At 41.1% G+C, this 27443-nt stretch overlaps 6 protein-coding genes and 1 long non-coding RNA gene across 8 annotated transcripts; 4 read left to right on the plus strand and 3 right to left on the minus strand.

Moving 5' to 3' along the window:
- The first annotated feature begins 471 nt into the window (after positions 1-471).
- On the plus strand, positions 472-13144 carry LOC6622362 (carboxypeptidase B). Of its 2 annotated transcripts, none has more exons than XM_032435143.2 (5): positions 472-490; positions 10681-11344; positions 12055-12165; positions 12253-12407; positions 12572-13144. In XM_032435143.2, exons 2-5 carry the CDS (start codon positions 10730-10732, stop codon positions 12861-12863), a joined length of 1173 nt encoding a protein of 390 aa, XP_032291034.1. In that variant the 5' UTR covers positions 472-490; positions 10681-10729; the 3' UTR covers positions 12864-13144. The 2 variants fall into 2 exon arrangements, with proteins under 2 accessions (XP_032291034.1, XP_002046653.1); XM_002046617.4 differs by lacking the exon at positions 472-490 and adding an exon at positions 6836-6972 and having other exon boundaries at positions 12572-13123.
- On the minus strand, positions 1630-4474 carry LOC6622342 (putative leucine-rich repeat-containing protein DDB_G0290503). The gene is made up of 2 exons (XM_002046616.4): positions 4009-4474; positions 1630-3936 (listed from the first exon to the last, which is right to left on the minus strand). The coding sequence occupies exons 1-2, from the start codon at positions 4009-4011 to the stop codon at positions 1897-1899; spliced, it is 2043 nt and encodes a 680-aa protein (XP_002046652.2). The 5' UTR covers positions 4012-4474; the 3' UTR covers positions 1630-1896.
- LOC116650702 (uncharacterized) lies at positions 6779-8194 on the minus strand. Its single transcript, XR_004303745.2, has 2 exons — positions 7720-8194; positions 6779-6963 (listed from the first exon to the last, which is right to left on the minus strand). It is a non-coding gene; the product is annotated as an uncharacterized lncRNA (long non-coding RNA).
- A 351-nt stretch (positions 13145-13495) lies between the features above and the next one.
- Positions 13496-15391, plus strand: LOC6622405 (carboxypeptidase B1). The gene is made up of 2 exons (XM_002046618.4): positions 13496-14608; positions 15054-15391. The coding sequence occupies exons 1-2, from the start codon at positions 13635-13637 to the stop codon at positions 15364-15366; spliced, it is 1287 nt and encodes a 428-aa protein (XP_002046654.1). The 5' UTR covers positions 13496-13634; the 3' UTR covers positions 15367-15391.
- A 72-nt stretch (positions 15392-15463) lies between these two features.
- LOC6622410 (carboxypeptidase B1) lies at positions 15464-16930 on the plus strand. The gene is made up of 3 exons (XM_002046619.4): positions 15464-15588; positions 15645-16547; positions 16609-16930. The coding sequence occupies exons 1-3, from the start codon at positions 15518-15520 to the stop codon at positions 16904-16906; spliced, it is 1272 nt and encodes a 423-aa protein (XP_002046655.1). The 5' UTR covers positions 15464-15517; the 3' UTR covers positions 16907-16930.
- A 614-nt stretch (positions 16931-17544) lies between these two features.
- On the plus strand, positions 17545-19786 carry LOC6622454 (carboxypeptidase B1). Its single transcript, XM_002046620.4, has 4 exons — positions 17545-17645; positions 18315-18419; positions 18474-19364; positions 19421-19786. The coding sequence occupies exons 1-4, from the start codon at positions 17560-17562 to the stop codon at positions 19725-19727; spliced, it is 1389 nt and encodes a 462-aa protein (XP_002046656.3). The 5' UTR covers positions 17545-17559; the 3' UTR covers positions 19728-19786.
- A 687-nt stretch (positions 19787-20473) lies between these two features.
- LOC6622494 (carboxypeptidase B1) lies at positions 20474-22001 on the minus strand. The gene is made up of 3 exons (XM_002046621.4): positions 21844-22001; positions 20882-21772; positions 20474-20816 (listed from the first exon to the last, which is right to left on the minus strand). The coding sequence occupies exons 1-3, from the start codon at positions 21912-21914 to the stop codon at positions 20519-20521; spliced, it is 1260 nt and encodes a 419-aa protein (XP_002046657.1). The 5' UTR covers positions 21915-22001; the 3' UTR covers positions 20474-20518.
- Between the last annotated feature and the right edge of the window lie 5442 nt (positions 22002-27443).

The raw sequence follows: 27443 nt of genomic DNA on the forward strand, positions 1-27443 counted from the left end.
TTGAATATGGCAAAGTATTGTTATAGATTCCCATTCATTCAATTTGGATATATTCTTTACAAATATATATTTTTAAACTCTTTTAATACCAAGAGCCCTATAATCGTATAAGTAAAGGTTCATAGGAGCAATGGAATGTGGAACAGTTGAATTTCACTTGTGTTAACTTTGCACTGAATTCGGAACAGGTGAGTTTGAAAACAGTTTCGAATACCAATCCAACTATTGTACGCACTTTAAACTACAAAGAATCTATATATATTTCATTACAATTATTTAGATGAAATATGTTTTTGGATGGACAGTGTAACTTGGTGCCCGTCAAATATCATGTCAACGCAAAAGTGAAAAGTGCGGGGTCGGAACAATCGGCGCAGACATGTGTATATAAACAAACCTATATACAGCTATGTATTTACGTAGAGACATCCGAATGCATTTGCAGGAACATCGCCCACGACGCAACCAGTTGATTTATACGGAAAACAAGGTTCGTGTTGATTTTCATTTAACGGTCTTTTAGTCAACTTCCTGACACAGTGACTGCCATATATTTACGTCTAGGCTATATAAGAACGGTACGTCAATATACCCTGTAAAATGTAGGCTATCAGGAAGTGAAACTTAATGCTAGAAATACATTTGATGCTGTTCATATAGTTAAACAGGCTCTAGGATATTTTTTAGGATCTATTTCAAGCATACCCTTAATGCATTGTAGTATGCATTTAAGAAACCTTTTTTGAATGGGCTTCTTTGACAGGCAACCTTTAGGATTGCTCAGTGTAGGCTATCTGCTAGTCTTGAATTTGCTATCATAAATTAAAATTATTCCCTTTGGTTTTTTTTTTTGTTGGTTCTGCTTGCCAGAGACACGCAAGGACTCAGACAGTTCGCCAGTCAGTTGGTCCTGTTAGGGGGCGTTTCTGAAGTATGCACATTATGTCATTAGCATGTTGGTAAAAATAAAAAAGGGCTACCAGTTTTTTTTGGAACGCCAAATAAAAAATTCTTGACTTAAATGTTCCCAGTTGACGTTTGTTCCATTGGGCCTGGCAGCTGTTCCGGGCATTTGATGACGAAATAAAAACGGGCTACGAATTAACAAAATTCCAGCAATTATGCTAAAATAACATAAACGAAAATTGTCAGTTTGGTTTGTTCCAAACCTGCCCCAACATGGAACAACATGGACTCGTACGGGAAAATAGAAATTATAATGCCCGCATATTTATGCATTTTATATGGCAGAGCAATTTAACTTTGTTCTGTAGTTTGGCATAGTTGGATGGCGTATAAAGTTATGTCGTCAATTTGACAGGTAGTTAAGCATTTATGCTGTCTTATTTAACCTACTGCCACAGTCTGGGTAAACATGAACAGTTGTGTCCAAAAAAAGGGGCATACAAACAAAATGTTTAAAGCAAAGATGTTTAACAAGACTAAAGTAGAAAAAATGTTGAGATACCCTTTCTTTCAACAGTTTCGCAGATGTGTAAGCAGCCTAATGATGCTTGTTAATTTTAAGCTTGAGCCATAGAAATATATTATTATATTATATGAAAGACTTTGCTCATATGAGATGAATTCAAGTAATTTGATAGACAGAACATTTGTATATGCACCAGCTATATTTTTTGCGCTTATTCCAAACTATAATCCCAAGGATATACAAATATGTTTCACATATGCATTACAAATATTACTTAAATTCATGAAAATCGCATAGAAAGGCGCATTAATTCATGAGTTTTCATGAATGGATTATGAAAGGAATATTAATCTATTATTATTAATTTATTATTATTATTATTATTAATATTATTATTATTATTATTATTATTATTATTATTATTTTTATTATTATTATTGTTATTATTATTATTTTTACTATTATTATTTTACCTCGTAAATTGGCATTGCATGGTCAACGCTTCCTTTCGAGCCGTGGGGTCTCCTTGTTGTTGTCCAATGTGTTGTCTGGATTGTAGGGCTTCTGGCCTTTGGGGGAATGCCAGCAATCTTCTCCAAATCCTCGATGCGATCGATAAGATCGTCTAGTTTGTCCAGACCCTTGCACGAGTTCAAACATTTGTTTAATTCAGCATCGTTTTCATGCAGGTTCTCGAGTGCATCTTTAAGCCTCGCCTCCAGTTCCGCGATTCGTTGCTCCAGCTCCAATATCTTGTCGGTATCCTTGCGTAGTTTTTTGTGTTGTTTCTCCAGGTCTGTCAGACGCTGCACAATTTTGTCATCCAGCTTGACGGGATCATTATGATTATTATTATTCGATTTGAGCAGCAATTTCTCCAGTTCGTTGAGACGTTGCTCGGCGCGGTTCTTAAATTCTTGCGCATCCTTTTGCCGTTCCGCATTCAGCTTGGCCAGCTCGTCGTACTTTTTGATTAGATCATCCTTGATTTCGTTCAGCTTGTTTTCGTTATCATCGAGATTTTTTTGGATTACCGAAAGCAAATCATTTGTCGCAGCCAGTTTGCCCTGCAGCTGTTTTATGAGCTCATCAACGGCCTGGGCATCGATACCGTCAGTCGTGGGCTTGACAGTCGTGGAACTTGCCGAGTTCAACTTGTCCAGCGCCTCGTTCAGACGCCGCTGCAAATCCTTTAGTGCTGCTTCCAGTTTGGCAATATGATCGCCGTAATTGGCGCCCATTTGGTCAACATTTTGCTGCAGCTGCTCCAGATCTTTGGACAACCTGTCCACGTTCTTGCAGCAGGCCTTGGCCCTATTAACTTCCGCCTTCAATTCGTCCAGTCCTGGACAATTATTCATATCTTGTGGTTCTGGTGTGTTTTGCTTTTCCAACTCTTGCACTGTGGTTTCCATTTTTTTTAGTTCATCATAGAACTGCCGGCAATGGGAAATGCTTGCTGCCAGCTTCACGAGTTTCTCCAGCTGTTCCTTGTGTTCATTTACGGCCTGCTCCAATTGGGTTATTTTCGCCAGCGGACTGTTTTCTGTGCTGTTGCCCTGAAGTAATTGGCTTTCCAGTTTGTTTATTTCACAGGTCTTGTCGCATTTTTCCTTAATTAATTTAATATTCCCAATGCGCCTCTCTGATTCCACTTGGATGTTGTTTATTTGATCCTGCTGCTCTTTTTGTTTATCCTGCAAGTCTTTTAGCTCTTTCTTCAGCTCGTTGGCCTTCCTTTGGGTCTCGGCTTGTGCTTTCTCCAGCTGTTGGTTGAGCTCGTCGACTCGCGAGTTTAGCTCCTTGCAACACTTTTCCGCCTCCGCCTTGTTGTCCTTTTGTTTCTGCTCCAGTTGCTCGATGCGCTGCGCTATGTCCTTTAGCTTCCTCTCCAGATCAGCTTCCTTGGCCTTTAGTTCATCTCGGTTCCGCGTGTTGTCCTCGATTTGTTCGTTAAATTTGCGGTTAAGCTCAGACAATTGCTTAGCCAAATCGGCTTCCATGGCTTTAAGATTGTCCGTCAACTGATCGCAGCAGGTTTTTGTGTCCTTGCCGATCAGCATTTTCATTCTGTCCAGGATGCTGTCCAGATCCTTGCCAATGTCGCCGCTTGACTCCAGCGGCTTGCCCACGCCAATGCCACTGCTGGCCGATAGGCTCGTCATGTCCTTCAATATCTTCTCCATGGTGTCCTTTTCATAGAAACAACAGTGCTCGTCTCCGATCTGCTCCGGGCGCTTAGTATGCAAGGCATCTAATAACTTGCCTAGCTGCTGATTGAGGCTCGTAAGTTTCGCATTTCTCACCACCTGCTCGTTGATCCAGCGTGCAATCTCTTCATGACTTTCACATGTTGTTCTTTTTGTGACAACACGACCGTAACCATGTTCATTCGATCGAAAGTTAACTGCTCCGTTGTCGTCATAGTCGTAATACCTGAATGCCTCCATTTGCAAATTGGCTGATAAGAGCAGCAGCCACAATTGCAGCGACGTCATCAAGAACTGTGCACGAGATTGTTTACAGGTCTTTTGGGTTGTTCTCTTCTCCAATTTTATAGTTAATATGACACTCACCATTGTTTCTTGCGATTCTCGACGTTGTGCCTCCAAGGGATTCTGTGAAACTGACTCAATTGTTGGGGAACACTGGACGCAATTAGTGCACACTCTTGACCATAATCGATTTCCATGCTGTGCGTTTTAATGACCGAGAGGTGCAACTGAAGTATGCAGAAAGAGAAGCAGAAAAGCATTACCTGGATTCATGAGAATCTCGTAGAAAGGCGCTCACTGAGAGTTGGAGGAAAGCTAGTGAGAAAGGCCATCTTTAAATACTTTTCAGCAATCTTTTTGAGAAAGAAAAGGCATTAGTTGGTTTGCGGTTGCACCTACTTGCAACATTGTTGGTGTTCCTAATTTTATGGTCTCCAACGATCCAAGAATTGGTGCAGAAAGCTCATCGAATAGATTATTTCGGACATGGCCTTATCGAATGAGCTAGCTCAAGAGTATAAATATCTCGCGATATCGTTGTAAACATGCAAACAGATAGCTCAGTCTGTTCAAAAATTCAAGCTGGCAAACATTAGTGCGAGTGTATGACGATTATTTTCATGGTTAAGGTCACTAACTATAGCTGGGTCTCTTGCCCCGGAGGGCTCTTTCATATGATTATTGGGGCGTTGACAAAGAGCAAAACAAAAGAAATACCAAAAAAAAAAAACAAACTCGAGTGCTGTTACCAAACGTCGTAGACTAACAGATACGCTGTAAAAGCAAATGCTCTTCCCCTTTTTAAAGCTGAAACTTAACTTCTTACCTTCTCTTAATCTAGAAATTTAAGGTTTATTGGTTAGGCTAATAGTTAGGATAGGTTATTTTAAAGCAGATTCAGTTGTGGCACATTTACTTTTATCAAATTTCATTGGGTATAGAAATAAAACTCGTTTTGCGCACGCCTTGAATGACATGCGCTATAGATCTATATGTATTGTAAGATAATCTTATTGTTAAGTAATAATTGTGCATGTCGGGCTAGTTTTACTTTTGGCTATTCAGACAACGCGGTCAAGTTGAATGCCCTGAGTTTTGAGTTAGAACCCATTAGGCTAAGACTAAAATGATTTAGAACCCCAAAAAACGAGTTGTCAATTTAAGCCAGCCAGCTATTAAATTTAACAGCTGGTTAAATTAAAAATGCAAATGCGATCGAATAGACGTTCTTCTAGTGCACCGGAAACGCAAAGTTCTGCTACAGCTATAGCTATTGAACTTCGATGATGGCAGATCGGATCAATGAAAATATCGTTGGCCAAGCGGAAGTGCCCAAAGCTACAAACAAGTGTCATAATTACGCACAAAAGCAAACCGAAAATATTTAAAAAAATAACAAAAAAAAAAAAGAAAAGAAACTAAGACGTCGTCACGAGAGACATAGAGAATGGTATCATCCGAAGAGCTGCGCTCGATGATTTGTGAATGGCTTCTGTTTAGCCATGACGTCGGGTTATTTACAGATCTTTTCGACTGCCAATCAACCACTTAATGTTTTAATGAACTCGAGCCAAGCATCATCGGATTTTTAATGGGCTCATCAGTTGCCTTTCTAAGCGCTTCATCTGCGACTCAGCTTTGGTAAGTGTAATGGACCACAAGTATTTGCGAGCAACGCTTCCGGCCAACTCAACTAATTGACCTTGCAATTCAAATAGTTTAGATCAGCTCTTAGCCCAATAGAATTTAGCTGGCGCGCATCTTGTTATTCTTTCAATTCGATTCGAATAGAACAGGAATTTAATAAGTATTTGGCGCGCAAAATATGGCCTATGGCTATGTATCTCCATGTCAGACCGTGACATTAGGAAGACAAAGAGCAAAGTTGGCCCAAAGCATAACACACACACACACAGGGACAGTCGCATAGTTCAAGTTCCTCTATAAAAACCAGTAAGAAAACAAGTAACGGCTTCAGAATCACTTCAAGACCCGCAACACGCGGATGCAAAACCCCTTAAAGATCAAAAACCGAACTAGACCCAAAAAAAGAAACAACAACAACAACTGAGACACATTTATGCGAGTGTGTGTGTGCGTATGGCAAAGTGATCAAATTGTTTAAAACAAGTTTCGAAAAAAATAAAATATCAACCATCAATTCTCTTAAAGAAAATAAAAAATTCATTTAATTTCATTTGAAAAATATATAAAAAAACCGAAAACCCATTAAATTTGGCTTCTTAGCAACTGGCATAAATTATGCAAAAGTTAATTGGCAAGAACTAAGCAAATTCTAATCGAAATATATTAACTTAAAAAACAGTAAAAAAGAAAACAAAAAACACTGCGACGCGTGCCGCGAACATTTTGGAAAAAAACGCTTTCCGCATTTTGTCTCGTGACGGGTTTACAATCGCCCAAAAAAAAAAAAGATCGTCTTGTATTTGGTTGGACCACGGCGATCGTTGGATTGAACTGGACACGGCTGACCTTGACACTTACTTTTCTACAAAAACCGAAACGAAACAATTTTGGTTGTTTTTGTTTTTCGGGGTTTTTTTTTTATTTTTTATTTTGGTTGGCTGTGGCAACGTCTTCTTGCTGAGCCGCGCTGCGGACCGTTCGACAGTCTTTGGCCGAAACGAAGATGAGACACACACGAATCGGGCGGAGCTCAGCTTAAGTTAACTTAAGCTTGTGGTTTTGTTACATCAGTTTTTCAAGTGCAACCAACAAGTAAAAAGCTAAAGCAAATTTATTATAATTGTGTAACAACAAATAACAAAAAGCAAGTGCATCCATGCTTCATTCAGCGCTTAGCTGCATATTTTAATACATAATTTGTTAAAAAAAAAAAAACAAAAAAAATAGCAACAATCAAATACTAAACAACAAATTTATCAACAACAAACACAAATACGAGCAGCTGTGGCCAATTGTTAAGCGCAAAATGTTTTATAAAATCGTGTGCAGTTTGCTGCTGTGTCTCCTCGGCTTGGCGTGCTCCAGCACCAGCTCCAACAATCTGGCCGGCTATGAAGGGTAATTAACACAATAGTTATAAATACATTGTTATTCATATATATAAACTTTTTTTTTGATATAAATATTTTAAGCACATCTGTCAGGCGGCCCTCTTATGGCAGTCATTTATTATTATTTTGTTTTTTATTTTTTTTGATAAAATTTAACATTTTTATTTAACGATTGCCGGTTGGTAAACTGGTTTTGGGCTTTTACCTTAAAACTAGCCATGTGCCCGTCTCTTTAAAACAAAAAAAAAACAAAAAAAGAGAGGACAAAACTGAACCTTGCCTTTGGGTTCGGCTTATGAACCTAGGCTTCAGATATATTAACCAGGTGTTTTTTTCTCACGAAATTTGGCAAAATCAAAATCTTAAAAATGACTTTTTTTCTTTTGTTTTAATACTATTGTCATTTTTTTAAATCAAAAAAAAAAAGATAATAACCGAACCAATGCCTTGCCTTTTAGTTCGGTTCATACATCTGTTTTTTTTTGCTTTCCAAATAGAGCTGGTCACATTTTTTTTTCAATTTAAAATTAGGCAAAATTTAAGAACGTTGAAAAAAGAAACTAAAAATTTGTTCAAATAACATTTGATTCAGAATTTGGCTTTGAACCTTTGGCTTTTTGAACCGATTCCAGTTTGGGTAGCCGCTTACCCGTTTAGGTAATATTTAAACTGTTGTTCCCGAAACGAACCGATTCAGTTTATAACCGGTTCGGGAAGGTGCTTAAAATATGGTCAGTTTTTAATTCACACTCACCAACTGCTCAAAGCGGACTCTCCCTTTTAATGCCGTTGCATATCGTATTCCAGACAGCTGATGACACCGATTGCAATACTTGCATACATTAGCCCAATATCGAATGTGGAGAGTTTGTCTATTTGACACTTGAATGTTAGATAGGGTATGGCCAAAACAGATATGATCAGCAAATTGCGATACAATTTGGAGCCCCAGTTCAAAGTGAATTCCTTTAGTTTGTCAAACATGTTTTCAACGGTTTACATGCAAAATTTTCAGTTCAGTTTTGTGCATTAAATAACGTTAACTTTTTAATGAAGGAACACAAAATATTTGAATCTTAAGTGTAAGCTGTAAAGATTTGTAACTGAAAGTAATGGGTTATTTAAATTACAATATTGTTGAATGACATTTTTAGAGAAGTTCATGTGATGGGGAAAGTTAAAGTAAGAATTTGATAGCAGTGCTCGGTAGATACGTCTTGCTGAAGGAGAATGCGGGTTCAAATCCCTGGCTATTGCTAGGGTGCAGGCCTAAGTATCTAGCTTTTTTTTAAGAAGTTGGATTTGCTGAGTATCTTTTATTTTTTATACTTAAAGATGTAAAGCACTGAGTGAAATTTTCAAAATTTTTAAGATCTGTCTTAAAATATAAATAAAAATATATATTTCTTTATAAGATTCTCAGTTATGTGCGGTTATAAGTCTTAAAAGTCTCAGAGAGTTCTCAGTGGCTGACAAATGTTTGGCTAGATATGCAAACACACACACACACTCACATGAACATGTATTAACGAAGCAACTGTCAATGCCAGTGATTAGACGCTGTCATTAACATTAGCACTTAGACTAAATGTTGCGCTAGTCAGGCGTGCCTGCAAAACAAACCCAAAAAAAATGAAAATCACGCCAATGGCAGAAGGCAGCTCCATTGACGATCCGCCGATGACACAGCAAGCCGTATGCAAATGCCAAGCGATCGCAGTGCAAATGTTTGCCCAAAGATTTTTTTTTTTTTTCAGAGGGGGGCGCACGCGGCGTATGTGTGATGGATGCGAGCAACTGTGCTTGGGCCGAGATCTCTTCAAGTGATGAAAATAAAAATTGAAAACGAGCCCAAAACCACAACTTGATTTTTAATTAGCACGCAAAATGTTTGCTTCCTTCCGTTGTTGTGTGTTGAGGTTGTTTTTCTTTTGTTGTTGTTGTTGTTTCGACACAAAACATTTAAAATTGGAATGCTTGAAAATAGATGCTTAATATGCATAGACATCGTTTTGACAAGGTTGCAGCCAACAATAGCGCTTCATTTGGCCATAATTTAAGGAAAATTACTGCAACAGCAGCACGTTTTATTAAAATGAAAATCAAACTAATCGCATGTAAACCGTTTCTTTATGTAAAAATGAAAAATTAGTTGGCCTATGCGGTCGCCTGCGGGGTTTTCATTTTGTATACCCTGTAGCCATTGAAATCGGGTAACGAAGGGTATATTGGTTTTGAGGCCACACCCATATTCTTGATGAGTTCATATATGATTCAAATTTTTAATAAAGGTTTTCAGGCATATCTCGAAGTTTATAACATTATATATTGTTTTTTCCATTTCCATAATATCGATAAATATTAATAATTAAATTATCTAATTTAATTTGAAAGTTATTTATTCAATATTTTCTTCTATATCCATAATATTGATAAATATCGATTTTGATATGGATTCCATTTGTTTGTGATGGGATTCTCGACACTGACTACAGGGCATTTCCTCGTCAGTCACACCCAACTTTTGTTTTAAGTTTTGAGTATTTGTGTCCGCTCTTTGCCTGCTGTTTCTGTGTGTGAGATAAACATTTTTGGCGGGCGTTTAATTTAATTATATATTATTCATTGTATGCCGACTGCCACACGTGATTAGCCGCAGCTTTGTCTTCTGTTCGGCTACTTGCTTCGCCCCCCCTCCCAGCTGCTGCACAAGATGAATATGCATAGATTTTCAATATTTGTGGGCCAGCTTGTTGCTTCATCTTGTCTGCTGGCGTTGTGGAATTTCCTGAAATGATAAATTGGCCACAAATTCAAGCGAGGTGGCAAAACGCCAATTGGCCGGGCGACGACAACTAGAACGAGCATTCTGCATAAATTTGTGAATCAACAACTCATTTTTGGGCGCCACAAATTAATTTTGTTGTCCAATTAGATCAAGACAGCTCTTTGGGTGTGTGCGAAGCAATCTAATTGGGAATTTTCGAATTTTTAATTGGATATCTATTATTTCAACAATTAGTTGGACGCAATTGCACGTAATCGGGATTACCAATTGATGGGCTAAGATTCAAAACGTGCAAACATTTCATGAGTTTTTTTTTATGTAGCCTAAACTTAATTGGTTTCATAAAGAACAAATTAAATATTCAACATAAACTCGTTTGTGAGAGCATCGAAACTGGCTGCAAATGTGATTTAATACCCGAACACAAGTTTCATAATCTTAGCAAGAACTTTTACTATAGAACTTATGAGATCATTTGGAAACATTTATGCTAAATTTAACATTTAGCTACGTTATAATGAGAGCCGTGACGTTAGAAAGTTGTTATACCCTGTAACCCTGGTTAAAAAGGGTATGCTACTTTTTTGTAAATTTTTGATAGAGCTAGAAGGCGGCTTTTTTGAACTTATACACACATTCTCGGGAATGATTTACAGACTTGAAATTTGTTACTTAGGTTTCCCTGAACGCAGAGTATGTACTAGTCAGGCACTTAAGCGTATCTCCTAATTCGAATTTAAGGTTTTTCAGACCCTTTTTGCGACGAGCAAATAAATAGCTTAGTTGTGAAGATAATTAGGATTCGAACCACGCTCGTTCCCACAGAATAGATTTAATGAATAACTCAATTGAGACTTAATCTTCTGGCAATAGCTGCCTTATGATTATAATTATTTTAATTAATATGATTACCACAATTTCCTGCAGCTATACCAAGTACACGGTGCAGCATGGCGATGAGAGCGCCTTTCGCTATATGGTCGATCTGCAGACGAACGATACCGAGGTGGACTTCTGGCTGCTCACCCGGAACATGTCTGTGCTGACGGTGGGTCCGCAGCGTAAGCCACAGTTCGAGTCGCGCCTGTCTCAGTTGGGTGTGGAATATCAGACCCAGCCACTGATGGATCTAATGGCATCGCTAGAAGCGAATAGCACCTATGCGGATGCCGATGACTTGGATGAATGCCAGCCGGGGAGTTGCGAGTCGGAGCGTCCACACAATCGACAGCGTCGTCAGGCACGCGGCTTCTTCTCGCATTATCCGCGCTATCATGAGATACTCAACTTCATGAGCGGCTTGGCTGCACGTTATCCACAGTACTGCCGCTACGAATCGCTGGGTCGCTCCAACGAGGGCCGTCACATTGCCGGCCTGTCCATATCGCTGAACCAGCGTGTTCGCCCGCGCCGTGTGGCCTACATTCAGGCAGCTGCCCATGGCAGGGAGTGGATCACAACGCAGACGGTGCTCTACTTGGCCTACGAGCTGCTCAGCAATCTGCGCGCATTCCAGCGGGTACTGAACGATGTCGAGGTGTTCCTTGTGCCGCTCGTCAATCCCGATGGCTATGAGTACACGCACACAACGGTAAGCAATAGACTATGCTCCCAAACAAACATTCTACATTCTCTAACATAAGAAGCTATATCCATCTTCGTCGGTTCGATAATATGTCCATATTCTGTTTCGATCTCGAAATCTATACATAGCAGAGACTTTATCTATGCATATATATTGTTCTTTCTTTCTTTCGATATTTCCTCTCATCGATAAATATCGATTTTGAAACATGTTTTTTTTTTACCAGAAATCTTTTTTGGATACTATAGAATGAAAGTTAAAGTTTTTGAAAAGGTAGCTTGGCAGGGTATCTCCTAGTCGGTCAATCACGACTAGTTCGCACTTGCTTCGGTTTGAAAGTTCTTCAATCAAGAATAAATTAAACACATATCAAGGCCAGAACTTATATAAACTTGTTTTAATTTGAAGCTTGAAATGTTTTAGGAATAAATTGGCCGAAGCTTAAGTTAATATTAGGGTAAAATTAATCATTATCATTTAAGTATATATATATCATCTAAGTTAGGCTAAAAACATTTATTAAATAACTAATTTCAACTTTTTACGCACTTAAAAGTTTATACTACAAATAATTAGTTGCTAGAACGAAATAATGTGATAAGGAAAATCCGATAGCTAATCTAATTCCATGGAAACTTCATAGATCGCCTGCAGATATCTTGGAATTACTTCCGTAGAATTGTGTTTAATTGATTTCCAATATATCTGCCTCTTAGGATCGTTTCTGGCGCAAGAATCGCCATCGCTATGCTGGTCATTCCTGCAGCGGGGTGGACATCAATCGTAACTTTGGCAATCACTGGAACTATCAGGGCGCCAGCCAGAATGTAAGCGACCTGTTGCAGCACTTGTAACATTGACTTTGACCTCCTTATAATGTATAACACGGTTTTAACCCCCATCAACGCATACAGCTCTGTTCGGAGGTCTATTCGGGCACGGCGCCAAATTCGGAGCCGGAAACATCGGCGGTGGTTCGCTATCTGGAATTCAATCGTCATCGTGTGAAGCTCAGCCTGGATGTGCACTCATTCGGCAAATTCATTTTTTATCCCTACGGCTATGCGAGGTGTGTATGGCCGGACGGCCGGCCTTTGGGTGCTGAGTTTACAGCTCTGAGGGGCAAAAAGAAATTCAATTTACTTTTCAATTAATTGCTAAAAGCAATTAAAATGCGAATATTTTTGGCACTGGCACTGTAAACATTTTAACACCCATTTCGCATCCATACAGAAACACAGTGCCACCAACCGTCGGCACATTGCGCTCCGTGGCATCGCGGGCCGCCAACCAAATCGGCAAATATCGCGGCACACGATACACCATCGGCACCTCCGCCTCCATACTGTACGAGGCTTCTGGCAGTCTGGATGACTTTGCCTATGGCAGCCTGGGCATACCCTTGTCCTACACGGTTGAGCTACCCGGCGATGAATTCCATGTGCCCTCCTATGATATCATACACGTCTGCAAGGAGACATTTGCCGGTTTCGTCGAGTTCATCCGGCACGTTAGTCTCTATTAAGTATTTTGGCCGTCCTTAGCATTTAAGCAATTGAATTTATAATTGTTAATTTAACTAATTAGTGTCATTGTTGTTAGGCATTAAAGTGAGAAAGTGAGACAAAAGATAACAAATACACGGTTTGATGTTCGTTAGCGGTAACTTAAAATTATCAATACCCTGTACTCAAAGTAAATGGGCAATATGTGCGTAACAGTTAAAGCAGATAAATCTGTAATGTAAAGAATAATTGGTGAGTCTATTTATGTAAGAGACCTCAAATTTGGAGGCATAGGCTATTGTATGCCCACGTAGCTTAGGTTTATTTAAAATTATCGATAGCACGCACCGATAAATATCGATTTTAAGCATTTAAGCTTTGTGTTAGATTACTTTTCTTTCTGGATATCTTCTTTAATTCTTCTCTTACGACTTTCTAGAGTAATATTGTATGTGAACTAATTTAAATGTCAACTTTCAGCTTTAAAATAGAGATCGGATAATAATCACCGACGTGATTCAGGAATCAACAATTGCATATCCCACAGATGAACTATATATTAAAGGAACTAGTTCTCTTCGACGTACTTCATACTCCCTGAACTTATTGGTGATTTTTTTTAATTTTACACTATGTCATAAACAGAAGCGTCTAGTACATACGATAAACGGACTTATTGGTATCGTAACCCAAGTCTAATAGTCGGCAGCAGTTCCAATTAAGTGATAAGTGGCTTGCCATGGCAAAGGTATCGAAATTTTTGGCAATAGTCTTTTCGGAACTTGCCGCAAATGACATCGTTGAGATTGTTGCTGGTGCTAGTGTTGCTGCAGTTCGCTGGTCTGTTGGCCTGGCAGGACTACAAGGACTATAAGGTGTTTGAGCTGAAGCCACAAGATGCCAATCAGCTGGAGCTACTGCGTCAGCTGGCGCGGGAGCAACCTCATTGGGACATTCTGGGCACACGGCGCAGTTACAATGAGAGTGGATTGCGTGTCCTGGTGGCACCCAACCAAGTGAACAGTTTGCTGAAACAGCTGAAGACACATCACATAGAACATCAGCTGCTCTGGAATGACATGTCCTTGCTGCTGCGGGATCAGCGTGCCGAGAATGAGCGCAGCAAGTCGCGTTCCACGTTGCCGTTCATCGATGTCTTGGGTGGCTTTTATACGCATGCAGAGATTAATGAGTATTTGGAGAGCTTGCCTCAGCGATATCCGCAGCGTGCGCTGCTCAAGCAGTTTGGAAGGAGCTACGAGGGACGTGCCCTGAAGCTGCTGACCATCAACAATGGGGATGGAAGACGAAAGAAGCCTGTGATCCTTATCGATGCCACAATGCATGCACGCGAGTGGATTGCGCCTTCGTTCGCCTTGTACATCATTCAGCAGCTGTTGGACCATAATGTGGAGCATGCCGAACTGCTCAAGGACTATGACTGGGTTATTATGCCAGTTGTTAATGCGGATGGCTATGAGTTTACTCACACAGACTCGCGCTACTGGCGCAAGACGCGCAAACCCACCTGGGATCCGGAGAACATTGGCACCGATCTGAATCGCAATTTTGGCTACGAGTGGGGTCACGATGAAGGTTCCTCGGCGGATCCCGCTGAGGAAATTTATCGCGGAGAGCACGCGTTTGATCAGCCTGAGTCGCAGGTGGTACGCGACGTGCTGCTGCACTACAGCGATCGCTTGGACTTTTACCTCTCACTCCACTCGTATGGAAACTATTTCTTGCTGCCATGGGGTCACACAAGGTAAGCCCAAGAATTATGCCTCTAAATTAAATAATTCCAATAAGTCAAATTAAATCAGTAAATAATTGGTATTAAATTAATTAAAGTAAGGTCATGTTTATAATAGCAAACCTATTGCAGAAGGCAGACCGTGATTCGAATCTTAATCTAGACCATCGAGTTATAATGCTGTCTTCCCATTTACAATGTTGCTGGATGTTTTTTATTTTAAGTTGAGAATAAAGTTAAGCTTACTTTTTTAAAGACCACTAGCTCACAAATCCTAGGGCCAAGACAGCCCAACAGCCAAGTACAAGTCTGAGAATCGAGCAAGGATTCAGTTATACTGAGGAATTATGATATATATGTTCTACGCTAAATATATGTCTATGTTTCAAGACAGATTTTGAAAATTTTTAGTCTAAGTATAACCTATTAAATAGCTCTTTTACCTTGCTTTTCGCAGTGCCTTCCCCTCAAATTACTTTGATATGATGGAAGTGGCGGATGCGGGCGCCATGGCGATCGTACAGGCTACCAATGGCATTTATAGCTACGGCAGTGGATATCATTTGATGTACCCTACGTCCGGTGATTCCATAGATTATGCTGTGGGCGTTGCCAATGCAACGGTGGCCATAACCATGGAACTGCCAGCTGGCGGATTCCTTGGCTTCGATCCGTGGGTCTCGCACATCGAGGGCATTGTCACCGAAAGTTGGGTGGGTGTGCGTGCCATGGCCCTGGAGGTGATAAGACGTTACCAGACTCGGTCGTAAATAAAGATAGTCTTGTGTCCAACAACTTTGATTTCGGTGTTCGGATACGCTTCTAATTTATAGATCAATTACGAGTTAAGATTAGATATGATTGGGCTATTTAAGTGCTGGATTTCAGGCACGCGTAACTATAGTGCGATTGCGTGTAAACATGTCGCGTTTGGGCTTGCTGACACTGCTGTTGGGCTTGGCTCTGGTGGCCGCCAATCAAGACTATGAAGGGTGAGTCTATCAAGGATCCTTACCGGCTGAGTAGTCCTGACAACTGTTGCTTGCAGTTATCGCATCTACGAGCTCACACCTAACACATCTGCACAGGGAGAGCTGCTGCACAGGCTCAGCCTTCAGGGTTACGACTTCCTTAGCTTACCTCGTTTGTTGGGTAAATCTTCGCGCGTCATTGTGAGTCCTGAGCAGCTGGACAACTTTGAAGCTTTATTGTCGGAAGAGCAGTTGAGCCATCGCCTGCTAAATGAAAACCTGGGCGCCACGATTGCAGCGGAGTTTGCCCAGCGGCAGCTGCAGCGACGCCTCTCACCCATTTCGGGCAAGGGTCGCCTCAGCACGGAGCGCTACTATTCACATGAGGAGATCACCAACTATATTGATGACCTGGCCGCTCGTTATCCGTCGCGTGTGCTCGTCAAGACTGTCGGCTGGTCATATGAGAAGCGCGAACTGAAGACCATTACCATCACCAATGGGGATGGTCGTGCCAACAAGAAGGTCATCTTCATGGACGGCGGTTTCCATGCCCGCGAATGGATCTCTCCGGCAGCTGTGCTATATGTCATTGACCAGTTGGTGGAACGGTTCGAAGAGAATGCCGATCTGCTGCAGGACTATGACTGGGTCATTTTGCCAGTGGTCAACGCAGACGGCTATGAGCATACCCAGACAGGCACCTATGCTCGCATATTTCGCAAGACTCGGCAGCCCTATAAGTATCTGGGCCAGACCTGTTATGGCGCCGATCCTAATCGCAATTTTGACTTTCATTGGAATGAGGAGGGCGCCTCATCGAATCCCTGCATGGATACCTTTGCTGGTCCCAACGCTTTCTCCGAGCCTGAGACAGTTGTGGTACGCGATCTGATGCATTCACTGGCGGATCGCGGCATTATGTACCTGACCATCCATTCTTATGGCAATTACTTGCTCTACCCATGGGGTTGGACCAGGTTCGTAGCTGAATTTCCTTCCATTTTATTATGGCCTTGATCTAAATGACTTATATTGCAGCGATTTACCCGAAACTTGGCAGGATCTCGATGACGTGGCGCGTGCTGGTGGAGATGCCATTGAAAAGGCAACCGGTACGGTATACCAGGTGGGTAGCTCCACCAATGTTCTGTACATAGCCGCTGGGGCCAGCGACGACTATGCCTTCTACGCCGGCTTCAATATATCGATTACCATGGAGTTGAGTGGAGGTGGCTTGACAGGCTTTGATCCACCGGCTAGCAAAATCGATGAGTTTGTAACCGAAACCTGGATAGGTATTCGTGCCATGGCCGAAAAGGTTATCGAAAAGTATTAAATAAAGCAGAGACCTCAAGTCGAATGTTTGACTTAAGTTCACATAACTCGTGCAGGTAATTTCCACAGATGCAAAGGAAGATTTAAGGTAGAGCTTTGCCAAAACTGCACTTTCATTAAAAAAATGTTCTTTGTTGGTCCAAGGAATCGCAATTGCACGCCGGTTATGGCATTATTCTCTTATTATATTTTAAACAAGTATTTCTATATTTATGAAATCATATAAGTGTGTGTGTGTGGGCGTGTGTTTGTTAGTATATGCATGCATGTATGTATGCATTTATACATGCATGCATGTTTGTTTTTTAATACCGAATGCAGACCAAATTTTTTTTTGCAGTGCAGCAAATTTAAATAAAACTAACTTCTACCAAGTGCTCTACTCCTCGATTCTCAAGAAATCAGGTAGGCTCTGCAGTTTTTCACGCGAAGTGTTAGTGTTTTTTTTTTATTTTTTTTCCGGTGTTTTTTTTTGTGTCTTTTTGTGTTCTTTTGTTGTTTATTTGTTTTATTTTTTTTTTTTTTTTGTATGTAAAATAATTTATATATAACTAACACAACCAATATCAAGCATAATCAAACCTGGATACGGATACAAATATTAAATCTGCGTTTGTCATCAATATATAAATTCGATCAATACTGCTTCCTCCTATGGAAATATGGAAATATACAAACTATTTGAATGGATGGGATGTGGGATTTGTATATAAGACACATATCAAAAAAGGAGGACTGCGGTAAGTACTAAATACCCATATAATTTTTATATAAATAAGAGTAAATCGGATGATGATTTTGCCGAGTTGTGGGTGTAGGAAATTTCTACCTAAGTATATATAAGATATTTGAGAGTACAATTCTTGCATGAATTTTGACCAAGAATAATATTGCAAGATTTAGATGCCAAGCCCTGAACAAATAGCCGAGCATTGGGAAAATCGGTTGAGTTTGACCGAGCTATGAGAGTGGGAAATTTTGACCTATGTTCACATAGACCTTAAATATCATATAAAGATATTGGTCCAAATTTCCCACCACTAAAACTCGGTCAAATCTCATCAGATTTCCCCGAAGTTTGAGTTAAGAAAAAAGTTATATATATACAGATAAATTCGCATATATGTTTTTTACGAATATGAATAGCTTTTCTATAAAGTTGTTATCATTTATGGCAGTGTATTTTGTGAGCCTTAGTATAGTATAAGTTCTAGATAAAATATAACAAGAATAGCGCTCCCCTAGGGTTTAGACTAGTTGCAAAATGACCTTTTAACGCATATCGCCGATTTTTATGATTTTACAACCAATTTCTTGATTACTTTGGGTGGGTTTTCAAATTTGTACGCAATCTTATCTGATAAGGTGTTCTGATTAGAATTCTTGAGCTTGATCATTTTGATACGCAGCCAGTTTTGTTTGAGTCGGCAACGTGTAAAGATGAAAATATTGTGGTTCGCTGTGTTTTGGCTCGGCCTAACGCTCAGCCACGTTGAGGGCGGCGTCTATGATGGGTGAGTGGTTGGAGCTGGGAATATGTTTCGAGTTCTTAACTAACCGAACAACAGCTTTAAGATCTATGAGCTGGCCACAAAAAGTCGCAGCACTGGCGTCAATTTGCTCTTGTCTGAGCTGGTTAAGAATGAGTCATACTATGATTTGTACTCGGACAATGGCGCTGCTGCCCACATCATGGTGCATCCTGAGGCGCAGCCGGAGTTTATTGAATTGCTCACCGGCCACACGCTGAGCTATAAGATTGTTAATCATGATGTCGGCCTAACGCTGCGCCGCCAATTCGAAACGAATCGCATGCTGCGCAATTGGTATCCCTACCAGGGACGCTTGGGCACCGAGCGTTACTACAGCCAAGAAGAGATTAATCAATATATTGAGCAGCTCGCCCAGGAACATCCGAGTCGGGTGTTTATCAAGACGGTGGGCAAAAGCTATGAGGGCCGCTGGCTGAAGACCATACGGATCACCAATGGGGATGGGCGGGCCAATAAGAATGTGATACTCATGGATGGTGGCTTCCATGCACGTGAATGGATCTCACCGGCTGCCGTCGTCTATGCCATTGGTGAGCTGGTGAACAACTATGAGGCGCATGCCCAGCTGCTGCTGGACTATGACTGGGTCATTTTGCCTGTGGTCAATGCGGATGGCTATGAGTACACACAGCTGTCGGAGGATACACGTTTTTGGCGCAAAACACGGCAGCCGAGCAGCGTCGAGTGCATCGGCACTGATCCCAATCGGAATTTTGGTTTTCATTGGAATGAAACTGGCGCTTCTTCGGATCCCTGTGCTGAGACCTATGCGGGACCAAGGGCGTTCTCCGAGCCGGAGGCAATTGTGGTGCGTGATCTTATACACAGTCTGGCGGATCGTGGCAAAATGTATCTGACAGTGCACTCGTATGGAAACTATATCCTGTACCCTTGGGGCTATATCGAGTGGGTGGCCACAACTTCTTCGACTCTTGTCTTTACTAAAATGTTGAATATTGCAGTGAACTGCCTGACACTTGGGAGGATCTGGATGAAGTTGGACGCGCTGGTGGTGATGCCATAAAGAAGGCAACCAACACCACATACCAGGTGGGCTGCTCCACCACCTTGTTGTATGCAGCCGCCGGCGCTAGCGATGATTATGCATTTAATGCGGGCTTTCCTATATCATTTACCATGGAGCTGCCAGCTGGTGGACCCGATTTTTTTGATCCACCTGCGTCAGATATTGATAGGCTTGTTAAGGAAACCTGGGTGGGCATCGAGGCCATGGCCCGTAAGGTGATTGAAAAATATCCACTCAACTAAAGCCCTATCTTTAAATGTGTAATAAATTGGAAAACCCTCCTAGGGTAACCTAACGAGTATTTGAGTCTATGAATTCTTTTCCATAAACAATATACGAAGTTCTTGAACAGCTTCATTCAAAAATATATCTCAATAAATTTTTATCTAAGTGACTTTGCGGTTAGAGCTGTTAAAGGGAAAGTCCCTGGCTCAAACCCGTAATAACTTTGAAAACAAATGGTATATAGGGCAACCAATTTCTAGTTTTAGAGAACTAAATAACTAAGATTCCCTTTTTATTATGAATTGAATTATGTTATTGAAACAGGAATTCAAGACGTTGGTAAAGCTAGCTAGATATAAGATACAGGGCAACTTCTAGTCGGTCACTCCCGACTAGCTTAGCTAGAGGGTTCTGCCAAGTGAAAAATCAGGTAGCTAAGAAAAAAACTCTAATCAAACCAGTAAACAAAATAAGTTCTGCGATTACAATTATAGAGAAAAGTCGATTTTCAAGGTGTTCAGAGCAATACTTAACCAAGTGCGAAATGCTACTGTGGGAGTGGAGTCTATGAGCCCAGTTAATTGGCGGCGATAACTTGAAGTGTTGGCATGCAACACAGCAGGTCTTTGAGCCAAATTGGCCAAGTGTGTCATTGTTGGGGCTGTGCTCTGAATGCTGCCACGCTCCATGGGTGGGCACTTATCGTGGGCAACGGAAATGGAACGCCAGATACAGAGACACACACACAAACACACACATTAAATTTCGTGTATAAAATATCGTTGTTTTATTTTTGCAACATTGAGCTTTAGTATTTTTCAATGACCTTTTGGGCCATGGCACGAATGCCAGTCCAGGTTTCGCTGACATATGGCAGAATTTCGGCAATAGTGGGATCGAAGCCAGTGCCGCCAGCGGGCAGTTCCATGGTAATGGAGACGGGGAATCCGGCCACGCCAAATGCATAATCATCGCTGCCACCGGCGGCGGCATAGAGCACATTCGTGGAGCTGCCCACCGTGTATTCGGTGCCGGTGGATTTCATGATGGCAGCGGCACCCGCTTGTGCCACCTCATCGTGGGCACGCCAGTCACTGGGCAAATCGCTGAAATCAATCAATGCAGCAATTAGCAGGCCTTAGCGTTAGAGTCAATTTCTTGGTTTACTCACGACGTCCAGCCCCATGGATAGAGCAGGTAGTTGCCATACGAGTGCAGCGTCAGGTAGAACTTGCCGCGGCCCAAAAGGCCGAGCAGCAGATCGCGCACGATTTTCGTTTCGGGCTCGGAGAAGGCTGTCGTGCCCTTGAACGTATCGGCGCAGGAGTAGCTGGAGGCGCCCACCTCGCCCCAGTGGAAGTCAAAGTTGCGATTGGCATCGGTGCCATAGCAGGAGCTGCTTGCGGGCTTGCGCGTCTTGCGCCACATGCGCGAGTTGGTGTGCGTGTACTCATAGCCATCGGGATTGACCACGGGCAAAATAACCCAATCGTAGTCCTTCAACAGATCGGCATTGGATACAAAGTTCTCTACGAGCTGATAGATGACATAGAGTGCGCCCGCTGGTGCAATCCACTCGCGCGCATGAATGCCCGCGTCCAGGAAGATCACATTCTTGCCGCTCTTACCATCGCCATTGGAGATGGTAATGGTCTTCAAGTCGCGATTCTCGTAGGATTTGCCAGCAGTCTGCACTGTTACACGGCTGGGATAGGCCTTGGCCAGCTCATCCAAATAGGCATTGATCTCCGCATGACGATGGAACGCCGTGAAGCTGATGCTGCGCACAGCATTACGCTGGGCCACGAGGCGCTGGCTCTGATTCTCCAACTGCTCCTTTTGCAGCGTGCTGCCCAAGTTGTCCTCCACCACCGTATACTCCAATGCGAAACCGTTCAGCAGCAGCTGAAAGCCCGCCTGATCCTTGGGCTGCACCATGACGCGTGTGGCAGCATCCAAGGCGCGTGGCATATTGAAGAAGTCATACTCCGTATTTTTGGCAATATGCAGCAGCAGCTCCTTCTTGAAGCTGTTGTCCGCCTTGATGTCGTAAATCTTGTAGCTGCAAATTGGAAATTAACTGGACATAAGCTGACGCAGAATGGACAATCCACAAAGACCAGCTCCACTCACCCCTCGTAGTCATGGGCGGACAGAGCGATGACGCCGCAGAGCAGCAGCAGCAGGCAAGTTTTTAGAAACATTTTTTTTTTTTTTTGTATTTGGCTCTGTTCCGTTCCGGCTCAAAGCGCCTAATAAATTGCTGGGCCTCAGCTGTGTTCTTTATATAGTAGCCGGTGTGCGCAGCACTTGACGTATGCGCAATGCCAGCGATTGATAAAAAAATGTGATCAGAAAAATCTTATCAGTCTTATCAGTGTGAGCGCTTGGCTTGTGTGTGTCAAGCGCTTGACTAAGTTCATTGGAAAATCTCTCAAAATTTACAATACACACGATAGATGACAGTAGACTGTTTACAAAATTTTAAATGAAATCTACAACATTTTCATTGATAACTAATAAATAAAACGCAACAATCTGCTGGACGAGCATGCATGACTCAGCACTGCTCGGCCAATAGATACCCTCTACTCGCTCAATATACAGCAGGGAAGGGTTCAGATATAAGGGAAAATATTATTTATATTGATCAAATCATTGAGCTATATTCTTTAGACCCTAATATACCCTGGCTGTTTAGCTTTAATGAGTATATGGCTAGACGTCTGTTGTCTATGGAAGAAGATAAGAACTTTCCATTAACTGCCTTGGGAAATAACCCAATTGTATTTGTATTTTCCCTCAAGATAAAAATGCATTAGTATTATCTGTCCAACTATCTATGTAATAATCTAGCTATCCTTTATTGGGTATTAAAATTTTGATATACAAGGAGTTCGATTTGAGTGGCAGGACGCAAGTCACGCGTTTGCGACATCTATTTTTGTCTATTTTTATTGTCCGCTTTCAATTTATGTCGTAAATTTGTCTTTCGCCTTGCGTAATAAACAATTGATTTATATATTGTCTTTGGCTGCGGGCATTTTTGGTTTTGATCGCTTGCAGAATGAAGCTTTATCAGTTTATCGCTTTGACTTGCTGTGCAGTGCACCAAGCAAAAACTCTGCCAGTCAAAACAATGAAAACTAGTCTAGGTTAAAGGAACAACATGATATGCAAGTCCTAGGCAGACTATCGCAACTTTTATACCCTATAAAATGTATCCTTAAATTGCATTCAGTTGGACATATAAGAGAGAACTTCTTAAGATTGTCCAACTAAGCGAAAACGTTTACGGAAGCGCGGGATAAAGAAGAATTGATAAATCAAAAGGCTTCCAAAAGATTAGGAAGCTATAAATATAAGAATAAATATTCAAACATTAAGCAGAACTACAAATGATATGATGATTTGACAACGTTTACGGAAGAGCGTGTTAAAGAAGAATTGAAAACAAACGAGCTTAAAATTGATTCATATTGTCGGTGTATGACAAATAAACAGACAAAGCAAGTCCATACATCCTTTCAAAGGGTAAAATAATAAAAAAGAATTTCCGCTTTTCTGCCGCGCACACAAAATATATTTGAAAATTTATTGCATTTCATGCGTTTTTCCACATTTGTCTGCATTTGTAGGCAGTTTCGGTCAACAACTTTTGCCGGCTGCTGCAAAAACGACAACAACAACGAGAACAACGAAACCAACAACAGGACAAACAGGAGAAACAGGAACAACAACAAGAATAGAGAAAAAGTTGCTTACTTAAAACTGACAATGAGCGCATGGAAATGACAAAAAACACTGCGGAAACTGTTGGCTCGTAATTTTGAATGGCCCATTGGACGCGACAGTCAATTCCCTTCATGCCCCCGCTAAGCCACGGTGCGGAAAAGTTTTGATATCCTATAACGAAAACAGGCGAAAGATGTGTTAGCTGTGTGTTAAATATGAGACAGCAGAAGCTTCAACTGAAAATTTGTTATGTGTAGTGAAAGCTGAGCTTTAGCTTGGGGAACGGTTTTTTGATAGAGAGGAGTCGATGAGTCGACTAATTTATCGAAATCGAAAACTTCAAGAGCTTCAGATAAAAAAATGCTTCAGATTTGGAAACGGTATGATTAGGTTTTATTATATTTACATTATAGTTATATATAGTATAATAATATAGTCTGGTTTTGATTGGCTACGATTTTTTATCAGAGTAAGAGCTCTAGCTGCATGCGTAAATTTGGTGTAGCTAACGGTAAACAGTTAGGGCAGAGTCGATAAATCGATGAAACTAGCTAAACTACACTTAATGAATGCAAAATCGTAGACTATTTTTATAGGATAACTTCTAGTCAGTCATACGATACACTGAAGCATCTTGTACTGCACGTGACTGCCAGAAAATGTGTGTGTGTGTGCACACTTTGGAGTGTGGCCGTGTTTTTATTTTGGCATTTGCTTTTTGGGTTTTTTTTTTGTTTTTCGAAAACTTTGGTAAAAGTTGTGGCGTTCTCTGTATTTGCATTGACAAAAGATAAAGCGGCATTGTTTGCAATTTGCTGTTAAATTATGCAAAATTATTTGCTAAGTATTTGATGGGGCTGTGCTGTGAGTTGTCGACATGCCTTAAAGTTCTTGTCTTTAATTGAAATTGATAGCCGAGGCTGCTGGCAAATTGCTCGTAAGTAGTTTCGAAAATTCATTTAGACAGTCATTTGCATAAATATGCGCCAAACATTACGGAAAAGTTTTTCGGCAGAGCGCTCTTTAATTTTCATTTTGCATAAATTAAATGCCGAATGCCATGACACAATGACTAAGCCCACAAAGGACCTGCCATCCTTGCCATGAACTTGCGGCTTTATCGCTCTATTAAGACCCGAACCCCTTTGGCCGGCGAGTTGAGTGTCAAAATTGTACCCACAGCCGTGGGCTCTGAAGTGGATAAGGGGTGGTTGCTTCGAAGTTGCTGTTGCGCAAAGATTTTAATTAAAATTCATCTTCACATTTAATCAAATCATGGCTGAGCAGCCGTAGCTGCCTGCCACTGACATCGACACTCGCTTCTAATTAAGTGCGAAAAATCGTTAAATGTAAAATCAAATCGTGCAAAAAGTAATTGAACAACTCGCCAGCACACCCCGCCGCCGGACCAAAGGGGTATAAGCCGGGCAAACTGTTTTCCCTGGCTTGAACTTGACGATTCACCGCCAGCCAAAGTTGTAAATTGAGTGGAGTATTTGTTTTTGCAATTGTTGTTGTTGCTATTGTTGTTGGATTAAGGCCACAACAATAGCGCACACTCTGCGGTGGGGCGTGGGGTCGAAGGTGGATGGTTGGTGGAGGGGGGGGGGGGGGTTAAGTAAAGTGCGATGAGCGCCAACCTGGTGTCAAATATTTACAATCTATTACGTGTACGGATGTATTTGTAGTTAGGTGTTAAGGCCAACAATTGGCTAATTAAAACAAGCGCTGCCTGTGGCCAATTTTCTTAATTGGCAGCTAAAAGCATTATGTTTCGCATATATTTAAGCACTTGTCTGTTCCTCAAAAAGTCTTCTTTATTGTTTTGGCTTTAATAATTTGTAATTTGTCTTTTAGTATTACAGCCAAAATATTAAGTCTAGTTTAGCTTGAAAACGGCTGAGTTGGCAGCACTGCAAGCGGTTGACTGCACCAGTTTGCCAAATGAAATTAAACGCCATAGTTCGAAAGGACTAGAGTAGTTCTCGGCAAGCTATAAATGAAACATCTAGAGACTTGTTTTGCTTTGCATATGACACAATTCTGAATTGTACGTACAAATAACAGTGCCTGCAAATAGTGTGAGACACGTATCGCACACAATAGAAAGGAAATTGTCGCATATATTAAATGCTTCGCGCTGAGTGTCGTAAGATACAGATACATTTTAATTGCAGAGCGTTCCCATTCGGATTTATTGAACAGCAAACACTGACAAAGACAGTTTAGCACACACACATACTTGTGTTTATACACACACACACTAAACTCAATTAGCTTGTTTGAGCTCATTTGTAGCGGCAAATGTTATTTGAGAAATTAAGCTTTAATTAAGCCAAGCCCGAGGTAAACCAAACCAAAACGAAAGTGGCTGCCACTGCAGCAGTAATAACATTAAAAAAAGAAAAGTATAAAAAAAACCAATGCTGAAAAATTAAAACAAACAAAATAAAAACCAGGGAATCAGAGAATCAGAGAGCGCGCAAAGCAAATGACAAACGAACTGCACAGACACACGCACATACGACTCACACACACACACACACAACGGAGCCAAGTAAGTCGTATTAAATTTAATTGGATTTGAGTGTTTACCAACGGCACAAGCCGTCGGCAAAGCCACAAGCACCAGCCGAAGCTATCCAGTTTGCTCTTAGCCTCGCCCAATGCGTGCGACCTACTTTTTTTTGTACACCATGTTGCATGGTGTTCGTGTGTGTGTGCGTGTGTGTGTGTGTGTGGCAGCAACAATTTCATACATATCACAGGTAGCATGAGGCTTAAGCCGGATTTTATGGACTCCCTACCCGGCCCGCAGAGCACGAAACAGGCAAACAAACAGTGAAAAGTGTTGGAACACAAAGCAAATATTGCGTATACGCCAAGGCAGCCGTAAGCCAGAGACCAACAGGCACTTGGTCAGCTGCAGGTCTCGTTGTCAACGCGACGCTTTGCCAGAGACCAATTAGCGTTAAAAGTAAATGCACATATGACAAATACTTCATATGGTTATGCATGTATAGCATGTTGGCAAATCCTGGGATAATAGTCTGTGCTTGGACTCAATGCTTTCCTTAAGTTTTTTTTTTTGCAACTATAAAGTCAGTATTTCGTGTGAATCATGGATCATTCTAACAAATAATAATAATTTTATATATTGCATATATATGACCTATAGCTATATACGATATTTGAAGGTACAATTTATATATGAATTTAGAATCAAAAATAATGCTGCCAGATTTAGATGATAAATTGATCTAGAGGCCAAACTATGGAGAGAGAGCCAAGCCTCGTGAAAATCGGATGGATTTGACCGGGTTATGGGAATATGAAATGTTGACCCATGTCTATATACGAATCTTGGGCTAAGATTTTGACATGAATTTCGACTAAAAAATACGTATTCAGATTTGAATGCCGGATTAATCTGGAGGGAAAACCATGAGAAAAAATCCAAACCTCGTACAAATCGGAGCAGTTTTGACCGAATTATGGGTATGGGAAATTTTGACCCATGTCTACATAAGAAACTGGGTCTAAGATTTTGACATGAATTTCGACTAAAAAACACGTATTCAGATTTGAATGCCAGATTAATCTGGAGGGAAAACCATGAGAAAAAATTCAAACCTCGTAAAAATCGGAGCAGTTTTGACCGAATTATGGCTCTGGGAAATTTTGACCCATGTCTACATAAGAAACTGGGTCTAGGATTTTGACATGAATTTCGACTAAAAAACACGTATTCAGATTTGAATGCCAGATTAATCTGGAGGGAAAACCATGAGAAAAAATCCAAACCTCGTACAAATCGGAGCAGTTTTGACCGAATTATGGGTATGGGAAATATTGACCCATGTCTACATAAGAAACTGGGTCTAAGATTTTGACATGAATTTCGACTGAAAAACACGTATTCAGATTTGAATGCCAGATTAATCTGGAGGAAAAACCATGAGAAAAAATCCAAACCTCGTACAAATCGGAGCAGTTTT

This window comes from Drosophila virilis, chromosome 3 (assembly GCF_030788295.1).
Source record: "Drosophila virilis strain 15010-1051.87 chromosome 3, Dvir_AGI_RSII-ME, whole genome shotgun sequence".
In the NCBI taxonomy this organism is placed as follows: Eukaryota; Metazoa; Arthropoda; class Insecta; order Diptera; family Drosophilidae; genus Drosophila; species Drosophila virilis.

Bases quoted from the DNA above. Each gene is read 5' to 3' on its own strand.
- LOC6622362 (XM_002046617.4), top strand. From the start codon at position 6,881: ATGTTTTATAAAATCGTGTGCAGTTTGCTGCTGTGTCTCCTCGGCTTG. The intron at 6,973-10,680 runs GTAATTAACACA...AATTTCCTGCAG, and splicing joins AATCTGGCCGGCTATGAAGG to CTATACCAAGTACACGGTGC. The intron at 12,408-12,571 runs GTGTGTATGGCC...GCATCCATACAG, and splicing joins TATCCCTACGGCTATGCGAG to AAACACAGTGCCACCAACCG.
- LOC6622405 (XM_002046618.4), top strand. From the start codon at position 13,635: ATGACATCGTTGAGATTGTTGCTGGTGCTAGTGTTGCTGCAGTTCGCT. The intron at 14,609-15,053 runs GTAAGCCCAAGA...TGCTTTTCGCAG, and splicing joins CTGCCATGGGGTCACACAAG to TGCCTTCCCCTCAAATTACT.
- LOC6622410 (XM_002046619.4), top strand. From the start codon at position 15,518: ATGTCGCGTTTGGGCTTGCTGACACTGCTGTTGGGCTTGGCTCTGGTG. The intron at 15,589-15,644 runs GTGAGTCTATCA...TGTTGCTTGCAG, and splicing joins GCCAATCAAGACTATGAAGG to TTATCGCATCTACGAGCTCA. The intron at 16,548-16,608 runs GTTCGTAGCTGA...CTTATATTGCAG, and splicing joins TACCCATGGGGTTGGACCAG to CGATTTACCCGAAACTTGGC.
- LOC6622454 (XM_002046620.4), top strand. From the start codon at position 17,560: ATGGAAATATGGAAATATACAAACTATTTGAATGGATGGGATGTGGGA. The intron at 17,646-18,314 runs GTAAGTACTAAA...TTTGATACGCAG, and splicing joins ATCAAAAAAGGAGGACTGCG to CCAGTTTTGTTTGAGTCGGC. The intron at 18,420-18,473 runs GTGAGTGGTTGG...ACCGAACAACAG, and splicing joins GAGGGCGGCGTCTATGATGG to CTTTAAGATCTATGAGCTGG.
- LOC6622494 (XM_002046621.4), bottom strand. From the start codon at position 21,914: ATGTTTCTAAAAACTTGCCTGCTGCTGCTGCTCTGCGGCGTCATCGCT. The intron at 21,773-21,843 runs GTGAGTGGAGCT...TCCAATTTGCAG, and splicing joins TCCGCCCATGACTACGAGGG to CTACAAGATTTACGACATCA. The intron at 20,817-20,881 runs GTGAGTAAACCA...GATTGATTTCAG, and splicing joins TATCCATGGGGCTGGACGTC to CGATTTGCCCAGTGACTGGC.